The sequence below is a fragment of the Rousettus aegyptiacus genome, unplaced genomic scaffold (genome assembly GCF_014176215.1).
Source record: "Rousettus aegyptiacus isolate mRouAeg1 unplaced genomic scaffold, mRouAeg1.p scaffold_m13_p_8, whole genome shotgun sequence".
Taxonomy (NCBI): Eukaryota; Metazoa; Chordata; class Mammalia; order Chiroptera; family Pteropodidae; genus Rousettus; species Rousettus aegyptiacus.
In genome coordinates this window covers 19,367,225-19,390,795 of record NW_023416311.1, presented here as the reverse complement: position 1 = coordinate 19,390,795, position 23,571 = coordinate 19,367,225, and the positions used below count along the sequence as shown (strand labels likewise).

The 23,571-nt window shown below is 48.9% G+C and overlaps 2 protein-coding genes across 4 annotated transcripts; one reads left to right on the top strand and one right to left on the bottom strand.

Annotated features, from left to right (window-relative positions):
- Positions 1 to 34: 34 nt before the first annotated feature.
- On the top strand, positions 35 to 15,516 carry RUSF1 (RUS family member 1). Its single transcript, XM_016135892.2, has 13 exons — positions 35 to 463; positions 687 to 801; positions 5,498 to 5,543; positions 7,172 to 7,204; positions 7,294 to 7,399; positions 9,597 to 9,698; positions 11,607 to 11,677; positions 11,756 to 11,940; positions 12,024 to 12,081; positions 12,492 to 12,562; positions 13,239 to 13,382; positions 13,488 to 13,565; positions 14,063 to 15,516. Exons 1-13 carry the CDS (start codon positions 164 to 166, stop codon positions 14,158 to 14,160), a joined length of 1,407 nt encoding a protein of 468 aa, XP_015991378.1. The 5' UTR covers positions 35 to 163; the 3' UTR covers positions 14,161 to 15,516.
- On the bottom strand, positions 14,444 to 23,507 carry SLC5A2 (solute carrier family 5 member 2). 3 transcript variants are annotated; one of them, XM_016135889.2, is made up of 14 exons: positions 20,267 to 23,507; positions 19,661 to 19,732; positions 19,480 to 19,584; positions 18,437 to 18,601; positions 18,032 to 18,137; positions 17,702 to 17,782; positions 17,335 to 17,564; positions 16,892 to 17,027; positions 16,562 to 16,669; positions 16,271 to 16,421; positions 15,988 to 16,156; positions 15,696 to 15,911; positions 14,784 to 14,913; positions 14,444 to 14,697 (listed from the first exon to the last, which is right to left on the bottom strand). In XM_016135889.2, the coding sequence occupies exons 1-14, from the start codon at positions 20,390 to 20,392 to the stop codon at positions 14,471 to 14,473; spliced, it is 2,022 nt and encodes a 673-aa protein (XP_015991375.2). In that variant the 5' UTR covers positions 20,393 to 23,507; the 3' UTR covers positions 14,444 to 14,470. The 3 variants fall into 3 exon arrangements, with proteins under 3 accessions (XP_015991375.2, XP_015991376.2, XP_015991377.2); XM_016135890.2 differs by lacking the exon at positions 19,480 to 19,584; XM_016135891.2 differs by lacking the exons at positions 19,480 to 19,584; positions 19,661 to 19,732.
- Positions 23,508 to 23,571: the final 64 nt, after the last annotated feature.

Below are 23,571 nucleotides of genomic sequence, written 5' to 3'. Positions count from 1 at the left end.
GGCGGGGCCGGGAGGTCAGAAAGGGATTGTCGGATTCCTGGGCTAGAGAAAGGAAGACGCAGGAGCCGGCTGCCCTTTCACGAAGGAAGATTGCGCCTCTGCAGCCGCCGTAGCCGAGCTGTAAATGTAATCTGGCCACGTTTATTCGTAAAGTGGGACCGGAATGGCTGACCGCACAAGTCTTGAGGCTCAGCTGTGTTCCGAGCGGTTCGGCTCCCGGGCGGCCCGGGGCTGCTACGCCGCTGCCGACGGGAGCCTGCAGTGGGAGGCCTGGGGGTGGCGCTGGTGGGGATTCTCTGGGGTCTTTAAAGTGAAACCTGAAGGACAAGATGGCGGAGGTGGTCGGGCTCCTGGGACGGCCTCACCGTTTCTCTCTCGTCTCCTGACCGTGTTCCTGCCTCAAGGCTTCCCGGATAGCGTCAGTCCGGACTATCTGCCCTACCAGCTATGGGATTCCGTGCAGGTCAGCGGGGCGGCATACAGCAGGGGTGGGGGTGGGGGGTGGAGGGGCAGGGGTTAAGGGAAACAGAGTGGGCCACCTCTTCCTCACCACTTAGAGACTGGAGAACTGAGGCCCAGAGCAGAGCTGTGACAAGCCCCAAGTTACACCCCAAGAAGACTGATAATAGAACTTAGACCTCCATGCTCCTGCGCCCACTCCTCACCTCACTTTTTTTCTTCGTCAGGCCTTTGCTTCCAGCCTCTCGGGCTCCCTGGCCACCCACGCAGTCTTGCTGGGCATAGGGGTGGGGAACGCTAATGCCTCTGTTTCAGCTGCCACGGCCACCTGGCTGGTGAAAGGTAAGCTGGGCCCCTGGAGCCTGACCTGTCGCTGCTCTCAGCCCTGCCATCTCTCTGGCCTTTTTTTCCAGCGACTAAGAAGCTCAACCCCTCGTTTACTCCTTTCCCAGTGTTCTAGCCTCTAGCTCTGGGCTGTGATGTGTATATTTATGGACCTGTGCCTGATTAGATCTGGGAGCCAAGTCTCCCCAGTGCCTAGAACAGTGCCTTGTACCGTGTTAATGGGGGGAAAAAAAAACTGATAAAGCTGAGTAAGTTTTAAAGAATTTTATTGGCATTATTCAATGATTAATTAGCCACCCACTGCTGGAATACCCTCATCCTGTGCACCCGCTCTGCAGCTGCTACATACTGTTCAGTCTTTAGATCATCTGGAGCCCAACTCCCCTAAGTTAACCAACCCTTTTACCCTTAGTCTCTTTATGAAGAACTGCATAAGTGCCAAGTGCTGTTATTGAATAAATCTGCCAACTGCCTGGGGTGTGGGAAATTGGTTCGTACTAGGAAAAAAAATTGTAGTTGGTCCTGAGTAAGAGAGAGGAGGTTCTGGGAAGAATGAGAAGCCTTTTAGATTATCCAGGATATGAGATGGATGGTACTGTAAATAAAACTAGTAACCATTTGTTGACTACATACAGTTTTTAGAAAAACTAATTTAAAAAAAGACAGTATGGCACCATGCCACCTAGACAGTGTAATAGAGAAGAAGAGGGAAACCGTGCTCCCTGTCAAGAGGACCTTGGCTTTCCCCACTGCCCTTTGTACTTCACTACTGTTCTCAATAGGGATTTAAATTAGACCCAAAGTAAGGCTTGTTCTGCTCCTCATCATCCTGGTCACATATCTGATGAGCCTCCCTGGATCTTTTGAAGAATCAGGAGACTCCTACTTACACCCATACCAGTAAATCTGAGCAAACTGGCCAAATGTGAGTTGCCTCCAGAAAGCTCTTTCTCTGATAGAGCGTGTCAGTGAAGTGTTAGTGATCGACGGCTTGTCCTACTTCGCACAAACAGTGCTTACTACATTGCCAGTTTTTAAATGTACTGACTCAGTCTTCACCATAGGTCTGAGATAGATATTGTCATTTTCTTCATTTTAAAGATGAGGAAACTGAGGCACAGAAAAGTAACTTGCCCAGGGTCACAGCCAGTAAATTGTAGGGCATAGATATGAACCCAGGAGGTGTAGTTCAGAGTACATTTTCATACCACCAAACTGCTTAATTTTGATCTTTTCCATTATTCTCCTGTTGGCTAAGTGTCTGGAATGCAGTAGGAGCCTGGGTCAGTAGTTGATGTTTTCATGTCATTTCTAAGTACCTTTGTCTTATTACCAGCATGCTGCGTGTATATGTCTCCTGGTTATTAAAAAAAAACAAAACACTATAAAATATTAAAAAATCCATGTACTTTAGAGCCTGTTGATTCTAAAAGTAGCCCTGTTAGAAAGGATTTTATAAACTTGTTTCCATCAAACATGAGAAATTCGTATGCAGAGCTTTATATAAGAAACTCCCTTGGAATTTTTTGATGTTATTTTTAGTTACAGATCTCTTAATGGGATATGATGTTATTTGTCATACCTAACAATGGTAATACTATTAGCAGCTAATATTTTGACAGTCTACTATATGCTAGACATTTTGCACACTTGTGTGTAACATGTAACAATCTCTACAGCATCCATATTAAGTTAATGCCATTATTCATACATTTTTCAGAGGGGAGGCTGAGGCACAGAGAGGTTTATTAACTTGTCTAAGATAACATAAGACCAGGATTTGGATCCAGATCAACTGTCTTCTATATCCCACTCTTAACAGCACACTCTCTTGCCAGTTAGGATATTTTTTATTTTATTTTTATTAATTTTTTCAACACCTACAGCACCTGGTCTTCCTAGGTGGTCTCCCATCTAAATACTAACCAAGCCCAACCCTGCTTGGCTTCTGAGATCGGGCGTGTTCAGGGTGGCACGGTCGTAGCTGGTTAGGATTTTAGAGTGGAGCTAAGTGCAATTTGTGGACAGCTGATCCCTTACTAGGACTCAGAAATTTCTAGATCTTACGGCTCAGCTAATAGTGGAAATTAAGTTTTCTAGTTTAGTGGACAATGTTGACTTTTAGATAATATGGAGGGTATGTTGCATCCTAGTGACAGCATCCAGATTCTGATGAGGGTTCTGCAATCTGCCTCTAGTGAAAGATATAGTAGGCATCTTTCTGTTAAGTAGCCCTTGTAGGCAGGACATACACCCAGGTGGTTATGAGTGTGCAGTCAAAGAGGAGAAAAGTAAGTCTGGCCTAGTGAGCTATCCTGGAACCAGTAAAAATCCTGCCATGTTCAGAGTCACTAAGTTGATATAATACAAGAATCTTAAATGGAACAGTGAAAATTTTGTGTAGAGTAAAATGTACTTGAAGGAAAGCAAGTAAGGTGAGTGATAGAGGGAGAAGGCCTATACAGCCAGCCTGGTGGGTATTACTTGCAGGGACATACAGGAAATAGAAATGGAGAAGCAGAGCAGGCTGGATGAAAAATGTACACATGCCTCCTCTGAATAAGGTAGCCACCACTCGGCTCTAGCCAATTGTAAAGAAAGGCAGGCCCAGTGTTGCCATGTCTTCAGGTTCTTACAGAAAAGCTGGGAATCCAGATTTTCTGTAAAATGTCTCATTTTTTGTTCACCTATCTTCTCTGAGCTTTTGCTCCTTCATCTGTGAAAGAGAACGATCCCTCTCAAACTCAGGATTATTGTGAAGATTGAAAAGCATATATATTTTAGATGTCCACCACAATGCTTAGCCATCTCCCTGAACCCAGGATTGGGTAAAAGATGTCTAGTTAGGAAGCCTCAATACCTAAGGATGGAGGCAGTGGCAAAAGATGACTTCATCTGTTTCCAGTGGAGAATGGGGAAGGCTAGTCTTAATGTCACCACCTTTATATGTCATGAGATGCTCCCAGCCCTCCTTCCCTCCTTGCATCTGCCACCTAACGGTCCATGCCCTTAAGCTCAAACAAGTTGGGAGTCCTCTGTCCTCTGTATCAGTCCTTTCCAGTGCCCACTGTCTGAGGCCTTCCCAGTTATCTGGTCCTAAAGCAGTCCTTTGTGATCCCCTTGCTGAACTCTATGAGTGCTACTGTCAGTATAAGGTACAGCCTAAATCAGGTCCTTCTATAAAGGACCAGATAGTAAATATTTTACACTTTGCTGGCTGTATAATTTCAGTCACAGCAACGTGATCTCGCCATTGTCACAAAAATATCCATAGGCAGTCTGTTGCTAACCTAAAAATAAAGTCCTTTCAAAGTAAGAGGTAATAAGTATTTATTGAGATCCATAAGAGCAGCTATTTGGGAAGCATTGATTCAAGCAGAACCCACAACATGTCAATTAGGAGACAAATGCAATGGGATGAGAAAGGGAAAAGGAATAATTACGTCAATGGAAAGCATTTCTATTACTGCAGATAACAAAAGGTAGTGATGTTGATTCTAAACTGTTTTTCATTTTCAGTAAAGTAGTCATAACATCTCCTTTCTTGTTATCTTTACAAACAGTTCTTCGGGACACAAGGTTACTTCAGTCCCTATCTAAAGATTATTTTGCCCTGTTTTAACATCTCAAAGATTTGAGGCATAAGACATGCAAAGCAGTTCCTCTGACATGGCAGCTCTGGCTCTGTTTTCTGTTTTAAGGTTACTTTTTTTTTTTCTTTGACACCGAATGGGCATAGCTGTGTTCTAATAAAACTGCAAAAACAATGGAAGCCCACAGACCACAGTTAACTAATCCTTGGTCTAAATCAGTGTTTTTCATACTGATTGCTGTTTGCTTTTACACTGGATTTTAAGCATGGAACTATGACTTTTGAGGTCACTGTGGTATTTTCCATGTCTCTCTCATGTAGTGCCTGGCACAGAGTAGGTAGGCAGCATGCATTTGTTATGCAAACGAAGGTCTAGCTAATTTCAGAGATCCCTGGCTTTCCCTGGCCTGGGGAGGCCTCTCCCTCAGCCCCACATCCCCAGCTCTCTGTCACCAACCTGCAGTTCCAGTCCTTATTTGTTTGTATTCTGATGCCCACCTGTGAAACTACTGCCCAACCTAGGAGACAAAATATCCACAATAATCTCTGAATTTTCCACACAGGATTTCCTGCCCCCCCCCTTTTTTTTTTTTTTTTTTAGTAGTTTTACCATATAGGTATAGATACCTAAACACTATGTTATTTAGTTTTGGAGGTTTATGAAAAAAGTATATTGTGCTACATATAGTCTTCATCACTTTCTCGTGTAAGGTACTAGTATTCATCTACATTGTCGTGAATAGTTATAGTCCAATGGCATTTCGCAGCTGTCTAATGTGCCACTGCACGAATGTACCAGAATTTATATATTCTGTTGATGAGCATTTGCATTATTCCCAGTTTTTTGCTGTTATGAACAATGCTGCAAAGACTGTTTATGGTCCAAGTCTCTTGGTGTGCAGGGGTGCATACTGAGAAACTGCTAAGTTTAGTCACTTCTGACCCCATCATACAGCTATGTCTGTCTAGAACTTACTATACCAGACTGAGCTCCCAAGCTCAGTGACCCAAGGTGAATCAGCCATTTCATTGCCAAGATCTGCCAGGCCCCGCAGGCCCCAAGGCTCTTCCTGGTTCCTTACCAATGCCTCTCTCCCCCAGATTCAGCTGGCATGCTGGGCCGCATTGTCTTTGCCTGGTGGAAGGGGTGAGTTTGTCTTCCTGGTCAGAGACTTCTAGCCACTCTCCCCAGACAGTGGTCATATCTCTCTCAGCCCTGGCTGTATTTTCAGCTCCACCTCTCTTCTACCAGTTTCCATGGGAAGGGAGAGTTAGTAATTATATCATTAGAGCTAAGGAATCTTTAGTTAGAGTACCTAAGACAGGTGATTTGCCCACACTTAGCAGTGAAGCCACAGAGCCATTTCTATAACCAGATCTGCCTTTAAGATCACTGATTTGCCACTTACTGCCCATCATGGCAAAACACAGAAAGCTACAAGGCTCTTGAGTTTCCTCTGTTTGCTTGTTGAAAGAGAAGCCTGAACTGGACAGTGCTTATCCCAAAGGAATGACTTTATTTCAGAGGCTATTGTGGTGGTTCAGACACAGAGTTGGACTTTGCTGAACTGAGTAGGGAGTGGGCTTAGGCAGGTCATCAGGATCCCTATCCCACATGGGATCGATGTCACCATTTATCTAGAAGGGATTATGGATCTGGTGCTGCCTGCTTCCTCCTCGAGTCAGTATTGGGCAACCTCAGAAGTCATTTAGTATCTGCTGTTAACTGTGGTTGCGAGGTTCAGTGAGATAGTTTCTGCAAAGTGCTTAGCACATTGTGTGGCACATAATAAGTGCTCAGTAAACACCAGCTGCTATTAACAGTTTTAACTGTGTCTCACTAGCTCTTTACCATCTCTAATTCTCATAACTTTGTAGAGTAGGATTGAATACATAAATTGTACAGATATGAAGCAAATCTAAAAGACGGAAGTTACCCATGTTATACAGCTCATAACTAGTAAGGTGGGATTTAAATCTAAAACCTGTATTCTTTCTGTGGTATCAGAAAGCTTTATTGGGCAGAGTCCTAGACCAGGCCTGTGTTTCAATCCTGCCTTTACCTTATATTCCCTCAGGAGTTCCCCATGTGTGTTCCATACCCCACACAAGAATGCTCCCTTTTCCTCTTGGAGATTTTAAATTAAAGGTTATGGCTAATGCTGCAAATTCTAAGCTGTGCTGGGAGTTGCAATGTCTTCTGCCATTGGGATCTTAGAGAAGTAGTCCCCAGATGTTTATGCCTGCCTGGATCAGGGAGTCTCTCTGCCTGGCAGAAGAGGCAGCCATCTGCAGGGTTGTGTAAGAGAAATATCCTAGGCTTGGATGTCAGAGCCTTGCTCTTTCTCTGGGCTATTATCTACAAAATGTAGGGGGTTACACTAAAGGTTGCGTTTACCAATTCAAAATAATATGGACTTCTTGCTGGGTAGCCTCGAAGCAAGATGAAGAGGAAGAGAGATGGCAAAAAAAACCCAGGGGTAGCCTCTCTCAGCAGAGGGTCAGGATGGGGAGCAACTGTAAAATGGTTCTTTCTCATTTTTTCCCAGTTGGTGTGTCATGGGTTAATAAGGGAGAAACACTAAGTGACCACCAAGGTCCTCCTGGATAATGGTGGCTTTTTAGGCAGCTGTGATAGGATGTTGGGACAGATGTCCAGCTGGGGCGTAGGTTTTTCTGAGCCCTTCAGACCTTACCTAAGGATGGCCTGCACTGCCCGTAGAATGTGTTTTCTCCTAAAATCCAAATTGCAAACCAATCTCTTCTCCCCAACAGGAGCAAACTGGACTGTAATGCCAAGCAGTGGAGGTGAGCTGGGACTGGGGGGGGGGGGGGGGGGGGCGGTGTGTAACGGTCTCTCACCTCTGACCTCTAACCTCTGATCCTTTCCCCCCCAGGCTTTTTGCTGACATCCTCAATGATGCAGCCATGTTCCTTGAGATTATGGCTCCCATATATCCAATCTGTTTCACCATGACCGTCTGCATCAGCAACCTGGCCAAGGTACCCACCTCTGGGATACCCCTATACCCAAGTTACCTGCCTAAGCGGTGCTGTATATGGGCTCACTTGGGGCCCACAGGTGAGCCCAACCTGGGCCTGTGTTCAAGGCACTTCTAGGAGAGTGAAAAAGTTAGCTGTTTCTACTTAGACCCAAATTTACTTTCTGATCCTTCTGCCAGACACAGCCCCTAGTGCCTCAGAGAGTCTCAGTCAGTGTCTGGAGAGATAGAAGGGGTGCTCCAACTTCTTAGGCCCGGCTCCCTAGCTACCTTTCATTCTTTCATTAAAATATTTGTTGAGTACCTACCGCATGTTAGGCATGGAATATGGGCCCTCCTCTCTTTGAAAGAAAGCAACGTGAAATTAAGTATTTATAGAACTCTAGCTACAGGTATTCCAGATGAGAAGTGTAGGGGGCAAGAGAGTTCGGCAGGGAATCTGGCCTAGTGGGGAGATGTGGGAAGTCCTGCCCTGGGGCTGGGTTGTGAATAATGAGTTTAAGGTGCAGAGTAGGTGTTCTGGGCAGAAAGAACAGCCCAGTGTCAAGACAAAGTACAGATCAGATGGTGAGGCTAGAGGGACAGGTCGAGTAAACACAAGCTCTTCACCTCTGCCAGTCTGCTCACCCTCACAATCTTTCAAGTTGGCCTCATCCAGATGAGGAAACTGAAGCCTAGCAAGGTTCAATAAAGAGGTTAGCTTGTCTTTACCACAGCGTTAAGTACTTGGCACAGACATGTAAGATCTAGCTACTTAAAATCACTTTAGAGCAGTGTTTTTCCATAGGGCACTGCTGATGTTTCATATGCAAACAGTTCTTTGTGGTAGAGTACATTTAGCCTCCCTGGCCCAGGCAGTAAATGCCATGATCATCCCTCCCCGCTCCAGGGCAGGAAACCACAAAGAAAATTACTGTCGTAGCTGTGAACCAAGGATTGTGATCTCTGCCATTTTTCAAATTCTGCACTAAGCTCCATCTTTGGGGTCTCTGTCTCTTCACATAATGGACTAGGACAAGGCAATGAGCTTCCTCCTTTCCCTTCCCTCATCAACCCCAACCTTCTCTAGAGTTCTAGTCTCAGTCCCCCAGGTACATCAACCAGAAGCCTGGCTGTCATCCATGCTTTCTCCTGCCTCACCTGTCACCCTCAGCTAAATATCCATTCAACTCTGTTGTTTTGCCTTCTAAATCTCTCCAATCCATTCACTCCTCCCATCTCCATGTGACCTGTTAGTTCCTCATTGCTGAAAAAGCACAGATGCTTCCTAGGTAGTCTCCCTATTTCCATTCTCATCTCTCTTCAGTTCCTCTCAGAGCAGCCCAATAATCCCTTTAAGAATACTAATTGAATCAGGTCACTTCCCTGTCCCACTGCTCTTAGGACACAGACTTGAACAAGGCTTGCAAGGTTCTACATGATCGGGTCCCCACTAGTTACTCCAGCTCGTTTTGTACCACATTCCTCTTTGAGCAAACTGTTTCTTCTGCCTACCTAAGAACTTGTTTATTTGTTTATCATTATTGACTTATAAATTTCATGGGAGCAGAGGTTGTGCCTGAATTATATACATAGCACCTAAATCTGTGCATGACATCTAAAAGATATTTGATAAATATGAGATGATTGAAGATGATCAGTGTCCCTCATCAATTAGCTTTATTATCCTAGATCTCAGAGGGAGAGATCCAAGTGCCCTGGGAAGTCATGGCCTCCAGTGTAGGTTTTGACCTGGCCTAGAAGATTTGGAGAGGCCTCCACTGGGCCAGGAAGAGAGTGGAGTTACTTACAGGCAGAATGTAAGCATAAAATTGGAAACTCGACTGAGCCTAGTTGCTCAGGAAGGGGGAGGGGTACAGCCAAAGTAGAAGTTGGAGAGTGAGTAAGTTCTAGGCCCAGAATGATCTTTGGACCTCCACCTTGGAGAAAGAAATTGAGTTTCCTTGGGCCGGGTCCACAGAGTGGTATGGGAGGCAGAACTTTAGTTTTCTCCTGGAATAAGACAAGGGGGGTAGGCCTATTGAAAGCAGGGTGAGAACAAGATATCAAGGACAGCACTCAGGATTTTGCTGTGGGATCATCCGAGGTCTGATTTTCTTAGGCTGGTTTGACCCATTTACTTGGCTCACCCACAGAAGCACCTGTGTTGCCATACCTAATGGCCAGTCTGACCTTCACTCTTTCCTTTCCCCACCCAGTGCATTGTGAGCGTAGCTGGCGGGGCCACTCGGGCTGCACTGACCATGCACCAGGCCCGGAGAAACAACATGGCTGATGTGTCAGCCAAGGATAGCAGCCAGGTGAGCAGCTGGAATTGGAGGGATGGTGTGAGGGAAGATGAGAGGGCATCAAGCCATTTGGGAGTGTGGAAAGAAGCACCTGAGTGCTCCTGAGGGTAGGGGTGGGAAACACAGAAAGAAATGTAGGTACTCCCTGCTCTGACTTTCAGGATAGGTAGTCAGGTGTGAGGGCACAGGCTCTGGTGGCAGCAAGTCCAAGCTGTTCATCTCAGCCTCTGCACAATGCCCATGTGGCAGAGAATGAGCCCTTGCCCTGGCCCTCACCCCCTCTAGGCACTAGCCCTACCCTGGGAGGGGGATATTCTGATCACATGGGGCCCCATGTGTAAGTCAAAAAGTGTTCGGCACGTGAGGTGGCTGGTGTCACTGGCTAGAGACTTCCAGCCGCTTGGCAGTTTTAGCAGGCCCTTCTAGCCCAGCCCCTCACTTGACCAAGGGATCCTGGAATATGGGCGTCTTACCACCCCTACAGGCTGAACCCTATAGGTACTGGATCCCTCCTAACCCCCATGTTCAGTGCTATGTGTGTTGCATCATTTAACTCACACACCAACCCTATGACGTAGATATTATTATCCCTGTTTTACAGATGGAGAAAGTGAGGTCATAAGTGTGACATAATTGACACCAAAGCAATTTAGAGACCTCTCTTCTGTCCACTCCTATTTTTTGTCTTTATATTGTTTTGCTAGGTTGCTAAATAGAAGTTCATTTTTTCTAAAAAAAAAAAAAAATTAAGATTACTTTTAATAATATTAACACAGGTTGTTATGAAGTATTAACCATATGCCAAGTATTCTATTTGTATGAACTCATTAAATCCCTATAGTGGTCTCATACAAGAGGTATTCATTGTTGCCATCCTACACATGAGGAAATAAGGCATAGAGTGGTTCAGTTTCCTGGGTCCCCTTGGACACATCCCTTCTCTCAGGAGCTGGTTGGACTAGTTCTTCCCCATTCTCTCTCCTGTAGGTTGTTAGAGAAGGAGAAGCAAGAACAACCCAGGCCTTGCTCTCCAGGGTCTCGGCTTTATGCCTGCTCTCTCGCTTACTCTCTTTCTAACCCCTCAGCCTTCCCTACCCCCAGGCTTCCTCCATAGAGGCAGTAACACATCATAGGGGCAACCCGGGATATATTTTAGTCCTACAGCAGACCCCTGCTTTTTGCCGATGTTGCTTTGTTACCACTTAATGTGGCTGCTGGAAATGACTGTTCCTACCTAGAGAAGAGGCGGTCCCTCTGCTCCTGAGCTCCTAAGGCTTTTGATCCCTGGTTACTGTCATTCCCACAGCCTTTATTTCCACAGCTCACCTTCTGTGCCAGGACCAACTCTCCTGGGGACCCCAGTAGTCAGGGGCACCAATCCAGACTCCTACTCCTCCCTTAGGATGAGTTGGGGGCAGGCAGACTAGGGTCCTTTCCCCTAGGGTGAGCTCAGTCAGGCCATCTCAGGCCCATAGAGGCATCTAATAACACTGATTCTCAAGGGAAGAGGTTTTGATATTGCGCCTTTCTTCCTAGACCATTCCTTGACCTCTTTGCAAAAATGTCTGCCAGTTAACTGCATACCAAGGGGCTAGGGGGAGATGAACCTTTTTAAACCACCAAATAAAAATACTTCCCCACTCTGGACATTTACTTGCCTGAGCATAGGACTATTCAGGTGACTTGGAAGCAAAGAAGACATACTTCAAGGGTGTTTTATCTACCTGGGCTGAGAAGCAGCTGGTATCTTTTAAATGACAGCTCACTAAAAGTTTTAGAAATTTATTAGGCACCCTTGTCAGTATGGGGAACCCTAGGAAGTTCTGGGGCAGGGAGGGAATGTTATGAAAGGCACTCAAGGATATTTAGTCTGGTCTGGAGAGGAGTCTTCCAATTCTCAACCACTTTGCCATTTTCCAGGAGACACTGGTAAACCTGGCAGGGCTCCTGGTAAGCCTCTTGATGCTTCCCCTGGTGTCAGAGTGCCATAGGTAAGCTGAGAGCAAGCATGGGGCTGAGGTGCCCAGGTGGGCTTCTGCCCTTGATGACCACTCACTCTCTCACTCCAGTTTCAGCCTTGGTTGTTTCTTCCTCCTCACTGCCCTCCACATCTATGCCAACTACCGGGCAGTCCGAGCCCTTGTCATAGAGACTTTGAACGAAGGCCGGCTCTGGTTGGTTCTGAAGCACTTTCTTCAGAGGGGAGAGGTACTTGACCCCACTTCAGCCAATAAGGTGGAACCACTGTGGACAGGTGACCTAACCCCCCTTGGTCTCAAGTCCCATATCACCCACTCTGTCCCCCACCTGGGATTCCTGACTCCCAACTTCCCACAGGTTTCTGGCCATCTCTCTCTCTATTCCTGGGAGTCCCCCTACATCGCTTGATATCCAGGTAAGTAACCCAGTGTCTCTCACTCATCACTACTACCCCCTACTCCCCACATGTGCCTTATTCCAATTATACACTGTCTTCCCTTGACCAGGCCACATCTCTCTAGGTTATTTCCACTGAACAGAAGGTCAGCACGAGTGCTTGAGGACAGCAGGGTGTGTAACAGTAGATAAAAAAGGAAATATTTGTTAGACGAAGGAAGAATGGGTGAATGGGGTAAATGGATCACTAGATGCTAGAAGAAAGTAAGGATGGCTGTGGGGTATGTGGGTAATGGCTTAGGATAGATAGGAAGTGGATAAATGACAGACGAAGGATAGACAGGGTTAACAGATGCCTGTTCAGTTGACTAGATGCGACGGTTACTCCTGCCTTTGCTTTCTTCCCCATTCCACTCTTCTTCCCTTCAGTGTCTTCGAGCTGCAGCAACTAATTGAGGGACACCAAGAACCTTACCTTCTTCACTGGGACCAGTCACGAAGTAAGTGTACCATGTTCTCCCAGCCTTGGACTCACCCTCCTAGGGTCAGCCTCTTACTCCTCTGGTTCCAGGAACACAAGCCCTGGACAGACCGTGGACTGTGTGGAGTCTGCCTGGTGCCCTAGAGGGAGCTCAAGACTAAGACTTCATGTATTCAAATTATAGCCGCATGCCCCAATGAAATTCACCTTGCCCCTTTGTAAAATGGAGCTAATAATACCTGCCTTATTATCTGCAGTGTTTTCTGAGGATCAAATAAGGTCATTATGTAAAAGCACTTTGTACATTGCAACACACTTAAATAAGATAATGACCTTTGGTTATCTCAACGGAACCACTTTTCCATCTGGGGTTATCTCTTGAGGAAAAAAATACAAGAGTTTATTGGTCTACTGATAGTTTGTTAAAAGGTGTTTATTCTTACTAGCCTTTAAAGACATACAAAATAAACCCACCTTAGTGTGCTGCTGTGAATTTGTATTTGGAAATTGGGCATTTCCATTTGGCCAGAGAATTGGTGGCCAACAGGAGATAAAGTTTGAAAGGAAAGGGTAACAGATGGCCTTCATGCCAGGCCGGTGCCTCTTGGGGTAGACAGGGGTGAAGCAAGGTGATAGGGTTGAAAGTATTTGGGGAGATGGCCATCCCTATTACCAGTCTGTGTTTGTGTCTCCAGATGAGGTACAGGTTGTTTTGAGCCAGATGGCAGGCACTGAGACCATCCTAAGAGCTGCCACACACGGGCTGGTACTTGGAGCCCTACAGGAAAATGGGCCCCTCCCAGCAGAACTGGAGAAACTGAGGAACCAAGTACGGGCAGGTAAGAGCCTCATAATCTAGATTGCTGATGACTCAGTGGGGTGGAGAAAGGATGGACTCTGTGGCTTGGGAACCCAAGAGCTCCTGGTTCTGCACCCCACTCTAGGTCTTGAGAAAGAGAGCTGGGTCATTGTCAAGGAGACACACCAAGTGTTGGACAAGCTATTCCCAAAGTTCTTAAAAGGTAATATCCTTCAGACCCCTGGGCACCTGATACCTTCTCTCCAGGGTCCCTGCCTACGTCTCTCCCCACCCCTCCACCTGAGAGGTGGCAGATCTGGGTTCTCTTTGAGCTTAAGTCTGGGCCTTAGTTTCCTTGTCTGCAAGATAGAGAGGTTAGGATGGCCCCTGAGGCTGTATCAGTGTTGACAGTCTATAATCCCAGTTGGCATTGAAGAACTGGGAGTGAGGGGAGGCTCACAAATAACTAATACTAATCTATTTAGCACCTACTCCATTCCAGTTCTTTTCCATGTGCTGGCTCAATGAATTTTTGCTATAACTAGATGAGGTTTCAGCCTCTATATGCCAGGGATCACCCAGCAGAGGCAAGGGGAGTCTGAGCAGGACACAAAGCCTGCACCCAGCCTGTGCCGGTCCTTACCTCTCACCCCAGAGTCAGCCCAGACTCTCCTCCCCAGCAGTCTCAGTAGTACCAGTACCCCCATGACCTCTCCCCAGGACTGCAGGATGTGGGCTGGAAGACTGAGAAGCACCAGCTAGAGGTGGATGAATGGAGGGCCACATGGCTCCTGTCTCCAGAAAAGAAGGTCTTGTGAGCAGCCCAGACGGAGGCCCAGGTCTCAGGACAGAAGCCTGAAGCAAAACTACTTTGGCTACAGCAGGAAGTGGGAAAAGGCAGCTTTATTTTTGCTCAGGAGAACTGCTCTGGCAGGTTGGCCAAGGCCTCACAGGAAGTAACTGCCAGTCAGGTGGACTAGGCAAAGACAAGGTAGAGAAAAAAACCAAGGCCTTCCTTCTTCCCCTCCTGCCCCACTTCCTTCTCACCACTACATGTTCCCCACCCCTAGTCATTGTGAGGCTGAGCCTTGCCCTGGCTGTGGCTCCTGGTGTCTAACACAGTTGGCCTCAGGCATAAAAGCCCCAGAGGAATGTGGCCACAGCCATCATGAGCAAGGCATTGAGGTTGACCACACGGGCCCAGATTGGGTCCTCACTGATGTCCTCCAGCCGCCTCGCCGTTGCAGCAACCTCCTCCTGGGTAGGGGGTGGGGAACTACCCGCCCTACCCCTACTCATTCCACAGAACCAGAGCAGGCACTGGCAGGACAGGCCTGGTGCTGAGGACTGGGGCTCTGGAAAAATCAAGGCCCTACAGTTAGTTTGAGGGAACTTGGCTCCCCCAGCTCCCTAGCCCCAACCTTCTGGGGCAGCACCTTACCCTCCATCTCCACTGCATGTTCAGGGTGCCTGTTCTGTATAGGGGGTGAGGTTAGACCTTCCAGTTCATCAGCATCCAGGTCTTCCCTTTCTTCCTTGCTGTGCCGGAGACTGAAAACCAGGCGGTGGAGCTGGGGAAGGGTGGGAGCAGGGACCAAATAGGAGTTATGTTCCCTCACCCTAGACCCTGACGTCTCTTGTCCATCCTGACACATCCTAGCCTCCTTCTGTCCAGCCTGTACACCTAGCCCAGGCTTAACTCAAACCTGATCTTCCATGGCTGCCCTTTGCCCTCAGGCTAAACCCAAGCCCCTCAGGTGGGTGTTCAAAGCTCTTGGCCCTACTTCATCAACCCAAGTCTCCTGTCTGCACTCAAAACTAGTATTTTAAACTCTAGTCTTAGAATCTTGCTAACACCATGTTCCTTCTTGTGGTTATTTACTCACATTGTTTTTCCTTTGTTGCCTCTTACCCCACTCTCCACCTGTGGAATCTTGCCCATCCTTTATCCTGCCCCTGGTTAGCCCTGTGCTGGTGTACCTACCCTGCATCAATACAAGACGAAATCCCTTTGTGGGCTTTCAAGATAGTACTCTGTCCTCAGCCACCAATCAGATCCTGTGTCTTGAGTCCCAAAGGCCATGCCTAGGACTTTGGGCATTTTAATCACTTCCCCTCCAGTCTTGAAGCTACCTCCCCCAAACCACCTCAAATAAATGTTAACTAAAACACTGCTTGCTTTGCAAATGCAACTTGAAACTGGGCTCCTAGCCTGACTTCACAAGACCTCCACAGAGAAAGCCAAGTCCTCTCCACTGGGTGTTCCAAGAAGTGGACCAGCAAACAGGTTGGAGAGGGCTACACTGGCCCACCTAGTTCATGTTTGGGTGCCCATCCAGAGACTGGCACTTACATGCTTGCGTGGAATGGGTGCTGTGCACAATGAGACTACAAGGGTGAGGAGGCCAGAGCAGACAAAGAGTACAATGGCAAAGTAGAGGTAATGCACACCACAGAGGAGTGCCGGACATGTTGAGGGTCTAACACAGCTGCCGGAGCCAAAGGAGAACTCAGGAATGAGGCGCGCCAGACCCATCAGCAGACCCCCAATCAGTCCCCAGAAGGCACCCTGCAGAGATAAAGGACGTCAGTCTTCTCTAGATGCCTGAATCCTGCACTGGGCTCACAACTACACTCATACTCACCTTCTCATTTACACGGGGCACAAACAGCGCCAGCACAAAGACTGCGGACACAGGTGGCGCCAGGTAGCTGGATACTGCCTGGATGTAGTCAAAAAGCTGCCCACCCTGTGCCGCCTGCACAACAGGTAGCCAGGCCACCGACACAGCCACAATGAACACCACCCAGAGCCTGTAGTGTGCAAAGATTTCACCCAGGACCCCCCACAAGTTCTCCCTGCCCCCCACCCTTGGCCACACTTGGGTGAGTCACAGGGCAGCAGGTGAGGGAAAACCCAGGCCGCACCGTCCCACTAGCAGCAGCTCACGGTCGCCTGCACGGGGTCGCAGGCGTGTATAGATGTCCATGGTGAAAAGTGTGCTGCTGCTGTTAAAGATTGAGGCCAGGGAGGACATGAGCGCAGCCAGCATGACTGCCAGCATGAGCCCACGCAGACCTGTGGGCCAATGGTAGCTGTGAGTCCTGGACCACCAGGATGTCCCAGGATGATGCGGGCTTGGCCGTGTGTGGTTACGCCCGGCAGCAGTCCGCTGCATGCTCATGTATGCAGGCAGGGGGCAACCTGCCCTCCCTCACCATTGGGCATGAGCTTCACGACAAGCCGCGGGTAGGCGATGTTGGAGCAGCCCACCTCAGTGCCACACACGCGCTTACACACCTCGGGTACCACGCACGCCACCTCGTCTGCAGAAAGAGGGTACAACAAAGCTAGGACATTACTTGGGGAACTCGGATCCCTGAATTGGTATTGGGAATTCTAATAGGAGCGAGATGGAATCCTCGGTGGAAGGTGAGGCTGGGTGACTGGATTCCCAAATCTTAGTAACAAAAATGGGAGGGAGGCCTGTGGATCCCTACACAAGAAAGGGTCTGGACTCTTGGTCGGGGCAGGGGTGTAGACGTTACCCGGGTAAAGAATGCGGCTGATCATGCCTGGCATGACCATGAGGAACATAGGCATCAGCTTCAAATAGCCGCACAGTATGCAGCCTGCCTTGATGTGGGTCAGGCTCTTCCCCGCCAAGCAGCGCTGTACGATGACCTGTGACGAGGGGTGTTTATCAGCGTCTGGTCCCGGATGCCCCGCCCTCTCAGGCCTTCCCTCAACTTGCTGTTCTAATTCAGGACCTTCCTGGCTCTGCGTTGCAGCGATTCGGTTCCCCACACAACCCCAGCCGGTTGGATCCGGCTCCCTCGGATTTAGCTCCACCCTGATTCAGTACCCGCTCCCTCAGACCACGCCTTCGACCAGCTCCAGCAAGTGGTTTCGGGCTCTGTCCACCTCAGCCCCGCCCACAGCGGTTTTGGTTCCGCCCCAGCCTCATTCCATCCAAGCCTTGACCACGCACCTGGTCGCTGCACCAGTACCAGCCTGAGACGATGGTTAGCCCCAGGAGCAGCGCGGGCCACGGCAGGTCCCCCGTCACAGGATCCCGGAGCAGATGGTAGGAGTCGGGCCGGGGTCGATAGCAGGAGCTGGAGATATTGCCCACGGCCGGATCCTCGGACACCGTCAGCGACGTCATTGCCCCCAAGTATTTGTCGAAAAGCCCTGAATACCCGCCCACCTCGTGGAAACCTGTGTGGGCAAACCGTCAGGGGACCTGACGCCCGTGCTAACACCCTCCCTACAACCCACACGCCTGAGACACTCCATGTCCCAGCTCCCAGAGCGATAGCCCTGCGACCTCCGCATCCCTCGCCCAATGAGCATACCGTAACCCATGAGGATGAAGGCCCCTCCGAGAATGACGAAGGTCTGCACAGTATCCGTGTACATCAGCGCTGCCAGCCCTCCTGCAACAGGCTTGGGTCAGTGGGGACAGCCCAGACAGGCTGCTCCTAATACAGACGGTGTCTTTGTTCTAATGTGAAAAAGGAGCCCCCTCCTAGAGAACAAATTTCAAAAAGATGGCCCGTACTCTGGACCCATGCACTCGGGTAGCAGGAGGAAAGACTTGGCGAGCGGAGTATGGCTGAGTAACGCTCCTAGCATACCTCCCGAGCCCGAGCCCGAGCCCTTCCCTACGCCGTTGCCACAGCCACCTGTCACAGTGTAGATCATAGTGATGCCCAGGAGCGCAATGACGGAGGCATAAATGTTCCATCCTAGAGCCTGTTGAATGAATACGGCTCCGGAGAACATGTCCACCTTGGAGGAAGGAGCGATCATGCAAGTCAGGACTCAGGGGCCAGAGCAAGGACCCAAGTTCACCTGCCCAGACCACTGTGTGGCCACGCCTGAAAGGTTTCCTCATTTTCGATGGCCGGCCTTCTCAGGTTCCATCCACTATGGCTGCAGCCTCAGAAACTAATGTCTTCCATGCCCTGCCTCCATCATGATCTTACATCTACCTCTATTTGGTCCCGCCCCTTCCAAGGCTTTCTAGAGACCTCCACTCCGTGGTACCGCCCTTCCAGGGTCTTGTCGCTCCCACTGCACGTGCTCACCGAAATCTTGGTGAAGATGTACAGAAAAAGCGAGAGCACGGACAGGTAGAGACGGATGCGATGGCCACCGAAGCGCTTGCGCAGGTACTGCGGCATGGTAATTACGCCCGCTGTCAGGTACACGGGAGCGAAGAGCCAGCCAAGTAGAAGCACCACAAACAGCGCCTGCAGGCACAGCGTGAGAGCCTAGGGTGACTGACTCCCTGTCTGTGATCCTGCCATGAGCTCCTCCTCCCCCGAAAGGGTATGAGAGACCTTCTCTTAATGAATGTGCTACCCTAAAGGCAAGGTCACATCTGGGCCCTAGAGGACACAAATGCAGACAATGTCTCTGGGACTTCGGCATTAAGGGAGAGGTTCCCGACACCTTCTTGGGCCCTAAACTAGAGCAGTCCTTGCCCTCCCAGGACATGACCCCTGGCCACTCCCTCCCAAAATGGTTTCTACCCCACTGCAGCTCTCCAACCCAAGCACATGAATCCAAGCACAGACCCCTCAGTCTGACCCGAGCCTCAGGCAGAAAGGGCTGCTTCCTCTCTCCTCTCCACCCACCAAAGCCCTCAAGGCTCAGTTCAGAGCCCTCCTCCTTCAGGGAGCCCTGAGTTCAATGCTCTGATCTCCCCAGCCCTTCAAGGCAAGCCTCAGTCCCAGAGCTTTGTCCTCTCTTCCACTTCTGCAAGGAATTTTAATTTGGCTGAGATCCTCACAGGCCACAGCTTCAGAGAGCAAGTACTTTACTGTCTTTGAGGCTGGTCACCTTCACTTTAGAGAGTAGGAAATCAAGGCCACAGAAGGGCAGTGGCTGGTCCAAGCTCACAGAGCAAGTTAGGAGCAAGACCTACTCCTGCCCTAAAAGTGGTCAACCCCTACATCCCCCTGTCTCCATTGTGGACATGCAACCTTAACTTGAAGCCCAGCCATGCCCCCCAACTGGAAAGTCCCACATCCAGTTTCACATCCCATCTGTATAGACCCTCCCCAGGTGTGACCCTTCCAGGGGTTCCCACTGGAGAGGGGGATTATTGACAAAAAGGGGGCCTCACATTCCACTCAAATCCAGCCACAGCCAAGCCGCTTGCAGCACCAGTCCCTGCCAGGCCCACAAAGTGGCCGCTGCCGATATTGCTGGCAAAGAGAGAGGCCCCGACCTGGATGGCCAGAAGTGTGGGTGAGCCAGATTGCTTCTCCAGGCCCCCTCCCATTCTACCACCCAGATTTTCTCACCGGCCACCACACCATGCTTCGTCCAGCCAGGAAGTAGCCACCCACAGTGCCTCTGTTGGTTCTGCACATGGACTGGGGGACAGGAGTTGGGGAAGACCTGGGTTCAGGGCATGTCTTCAAACCTCATTAGCCTCCTGAGCACATTCCTCAGCCTTGTTTCGGGCTTAAGATTAACCAGCACTCAGCTCCCCTGATAGTTCTCACCCAACCCCCACGACCTCTTTCCCAGGCACCCAGAGAGACCCAGGCCCTAACCTGTGTCCAACCACCCAAGTCTGATTGCAGCTGGATTTGGCCTGGCTTTCCTGGGGGCCTTGGATCAGACCTATGAGCTAGCTTCTTATCAGCCACAATGTAAATAGAGGAACAGAAACCAAATCATTTAGGATGTTGTCCCTGAGAAAATACTAGCCCAATCCAAAGGTGGGAAGACAAAGATTAGAGTGTTGCCTAGGTCTCCCTGAGGCTATCAAGCCTTGTTTGCCCCCCAGACCTTGGTTTCTCCCTCAAAGATCAAGGCATCCTGCCCCTATAGCCACTTAGGGTCTCCCTTTTACCCCAAACCCCAGAAACTTGGCCCCAGCAGCGGCCCCTCGACTTTCTCACCCACAAGCCGACACCAATGACCAGCAGGAAATAAGCAGCAATGACCAGGATGTCAGCAGGGTTGTCGATTAGGACCCTCTGATCCCCCAACCCTGGTGCCAAGCCTGCCTCTGTGTGTTCCTCCATTCTGTCCAGGATCTGCCCCTCAAAGTACCAATCCCTGGATTCTCCCAGGAGAGAGATTAATGGTTACCTCAGGGGCAGTGAGCTGACAAATCCCCCAGGTCTCGTCCCCCCTCCCTGGCTTTGTTTAGCTGAATCAGGTAATATCAAGGCCCAAAGCTGACCATGGGGAGGTGGACCCTTTCAAGTTCAGGAGCACTCCTTCCTGTACTTTAGTCCCTATCCTTTCCCCAGTGCCTCAAGCTCAAAATCACTTCTTTCACCCCCTAAAAATGCCTACCCTTCAGCCTCAACCTAGGGAGCCTGGCTGGGCTAGCCCCCTAGTTGTGACTAATCCAGAAGGATCATTTTCAAACCCAAATCTGACATTGTTACTCCCTTCCATAGCTCTCTATCACACTCAGGAGGAAGTAGAAGCTCCTCAGCCTGATGTTCAAGGCCTGCCATGCCTCAGCTTCTGCCCACCCTTTTCCTTGCTTCTCCATACCAAATATAGTTTCCTTCCATTTCCTTTCCACTCCCTTGCCTTGCCAAACCCTTATATTTTCACACACCCAAACCGTTGCATAAAATTTTGCCTTCTTAGAGTGTCTCTCTGCCTCCCATGTGGCCAAGTCTTACTCAGCCTTCACTATCCAGCTGATGTCACCTCTTCAAGAAAGATTTCTCTGACTTTTCTGATATAGTTTTGAGCACATTGTATGGTCCTTGTCTGGGACCAGGTCTGTCTCCCCAACAGGCTAGAAACTCCCCAAGAGCAGAAAATGATCTGATTCATCCCAGAGTCCCATTGTTCAGCACAGGGCTGGATACAAGGGAGGGGATCGATAAATAGCTGTACCTCTGCCTTTCTTCTAGAATTGACCAGACTAGAATCTTTGATTATGGCAGCTGGGTTCAAGCCCGAGATGGGGAAGAGAGAATAATATTTAGGGGAATATAATGAGTTATGTCTAAAGAGTGCCTTAGTTTGAGTTCCTTCAAAAGCAGACCCTAACATGGGAATCGAGTGCAAGGACTTTACTGGGGAGATGATCCCAGAAAGGATCATGAGAAGTGGGGAAGTGAGACAAAGAAAGGAAAAAAGCCAATAAAGAATGTATTGACTGACAGGTTACCACTGTAAATAATTGGGACCCAATCCCAATAGGGACATTCTGAGACTCTGTGGAAACATACTTGACAAATGACGCCCAAGGAACCAGAAAGCTGGGATGCGTGTTTACCAATTCCTGTTTCTAACTGGTTAAAGGTTACGGAAACTCCCATTCACTTCGGACCTGCTGGGTACAGGAGCACACTCCTTCCCCCAGAACACTCAGGAAGCATCTGGGGAGACTGGGTATCTGGGCACTGTCTACCTATGACTTCCCATGTGAGCTGAGCAAATATGGGCAGGGCACCCACAATGTGTGCTTCAGGAAGTGATGAATTTAAAGTGCCTAAGAGAAATCCAGGAATCAGTATCAGAGGACAATTAGAGTTATAGACACTTAAAATAAAATCTATATGCCCTTACTGTGGCCTGCAAAGCCCTTCGTGATGTGGCACCTATGTCCTTGTTAACTTTATCTCCTGCTCCCCACCCGCCCCCTTGCTCACTCTAGTGCAGCCACACTGGCCTTTCCTTTCTTCTAGTATGCCAAGCTCTTCCCACCTCCTGGTCTTATACTTACTGTTTCCTCTGCCTGGAATGCTCTCCTCAGCCTTTTTGCCTGGTTGGTTCTTTCTCAATCTTCAAATCTCAGTTTAGACATTACATTTTCACAGAGGCCTTCCCTGATTGTCTGGTTAAAGTAACCCCATCCCCACCTTCTCTAACTTAGTTCTCTATTTTTTTTTTCCTTCTTATTTTCCCATCTTCCCTTCCTAGTTTCTTCCTTCATTAACAAACATTTATCAAGCACTTACCACATGCTGGATATCGTTCTAAACACTAGAGAGACAGTGTCATCTGACAACATGTTATCTAGCAAATAAGCTCTCAGGAGCTTGTATTCCAGTTTCAGAAACAGACATAAACAAGCAACAATAAACATGTATTCACAATGCTAAATGCTAAGAAATAAGGAGGTGCTGTGGGTAGATACAAGGGAGACGAGCCAACTGTATCTAGGCTGTCAGAAAAGTCCTATTACTTCATTGCATCTGTCACTTGTGTACTTGTTTCCCATCTGTATCTCCTACTAAACTTCAGCTCCGTGAAAGCAAGGAACATGTCTGCTTGGTTCCCTAGGGTCTTCCCAGCACCTGGTATGGAGCTAGGCACAGTAAGTGTTCAATAAACACTTGGTGAACGAATGAATCAAGACTGGAGACGGACAGTTTGGATATCCTCAAGACAGAGCAGTGTTTACAAGCCAGGGGATGGACAGCATTGCCAAGGGAGACTATGTGGAAGGGGAAGAGCAGGAGGCCTGGGAGGGCCCAAGGAGAGGAGCTTCAGAGGAAAGGATCTGGGGGTCTGCCTGAGACAAGGGCAGATAATACCTCACCTGTCTCTTGTCCACACATGCCCCCTCCCTAGGATAACTGCAGGGTTCAAAGTGAAGGTTCTGGGGCTCAGAACAGCCCCTGGGGTTTGGGAATTCAGATGGAGCCTGAACTCCACACCTAAAAATCGTTGGCCCTACCCTTCTCTGCTGTGGTTTAGCTCAGGTGTCACCTCCTCCAGGAAGCCTTCATTGACTATCAGTCTGAGTTAGAAGCCTCCTTCTGGCTACTTCAGCTCCCTGTGCTTCCCTCAGTCACTTCCCTGACCACACCAAGTGTCACCCTCTGCCTAGGGGAGATAATTATGAGTCAATACTAGTAAGAGGAAAGCTGTGCCTCAGTGCCCAGACCCAAAGGATGGACATACATTGGCACTTCTGGAAGGAGCCCCAGGGAAAAGAATTCTGGAAACCAGACAAGATCGCAGGGATGGGGGGAACTGGGAAGGGGACAAATTAAATGCTTATTTCAAGAATATAGACTGCATAAGAAGAAAGAGGCGTGGGAGCAGGAAGGTTCTATGCTCCTGCCTTGGCTCTGCCATAATCTATACAATCCTGTTATGGTTCCAGCCCTTTCCAGTGTCAGGTTCATATTTATATGATATGTGAAGGACAGCCTGTAAAGCTGAGGCTGGAGGTCCCGCTCCAGTCACAGGGTGGTGGCCTAGGACCTGCTATAGAAAAGAA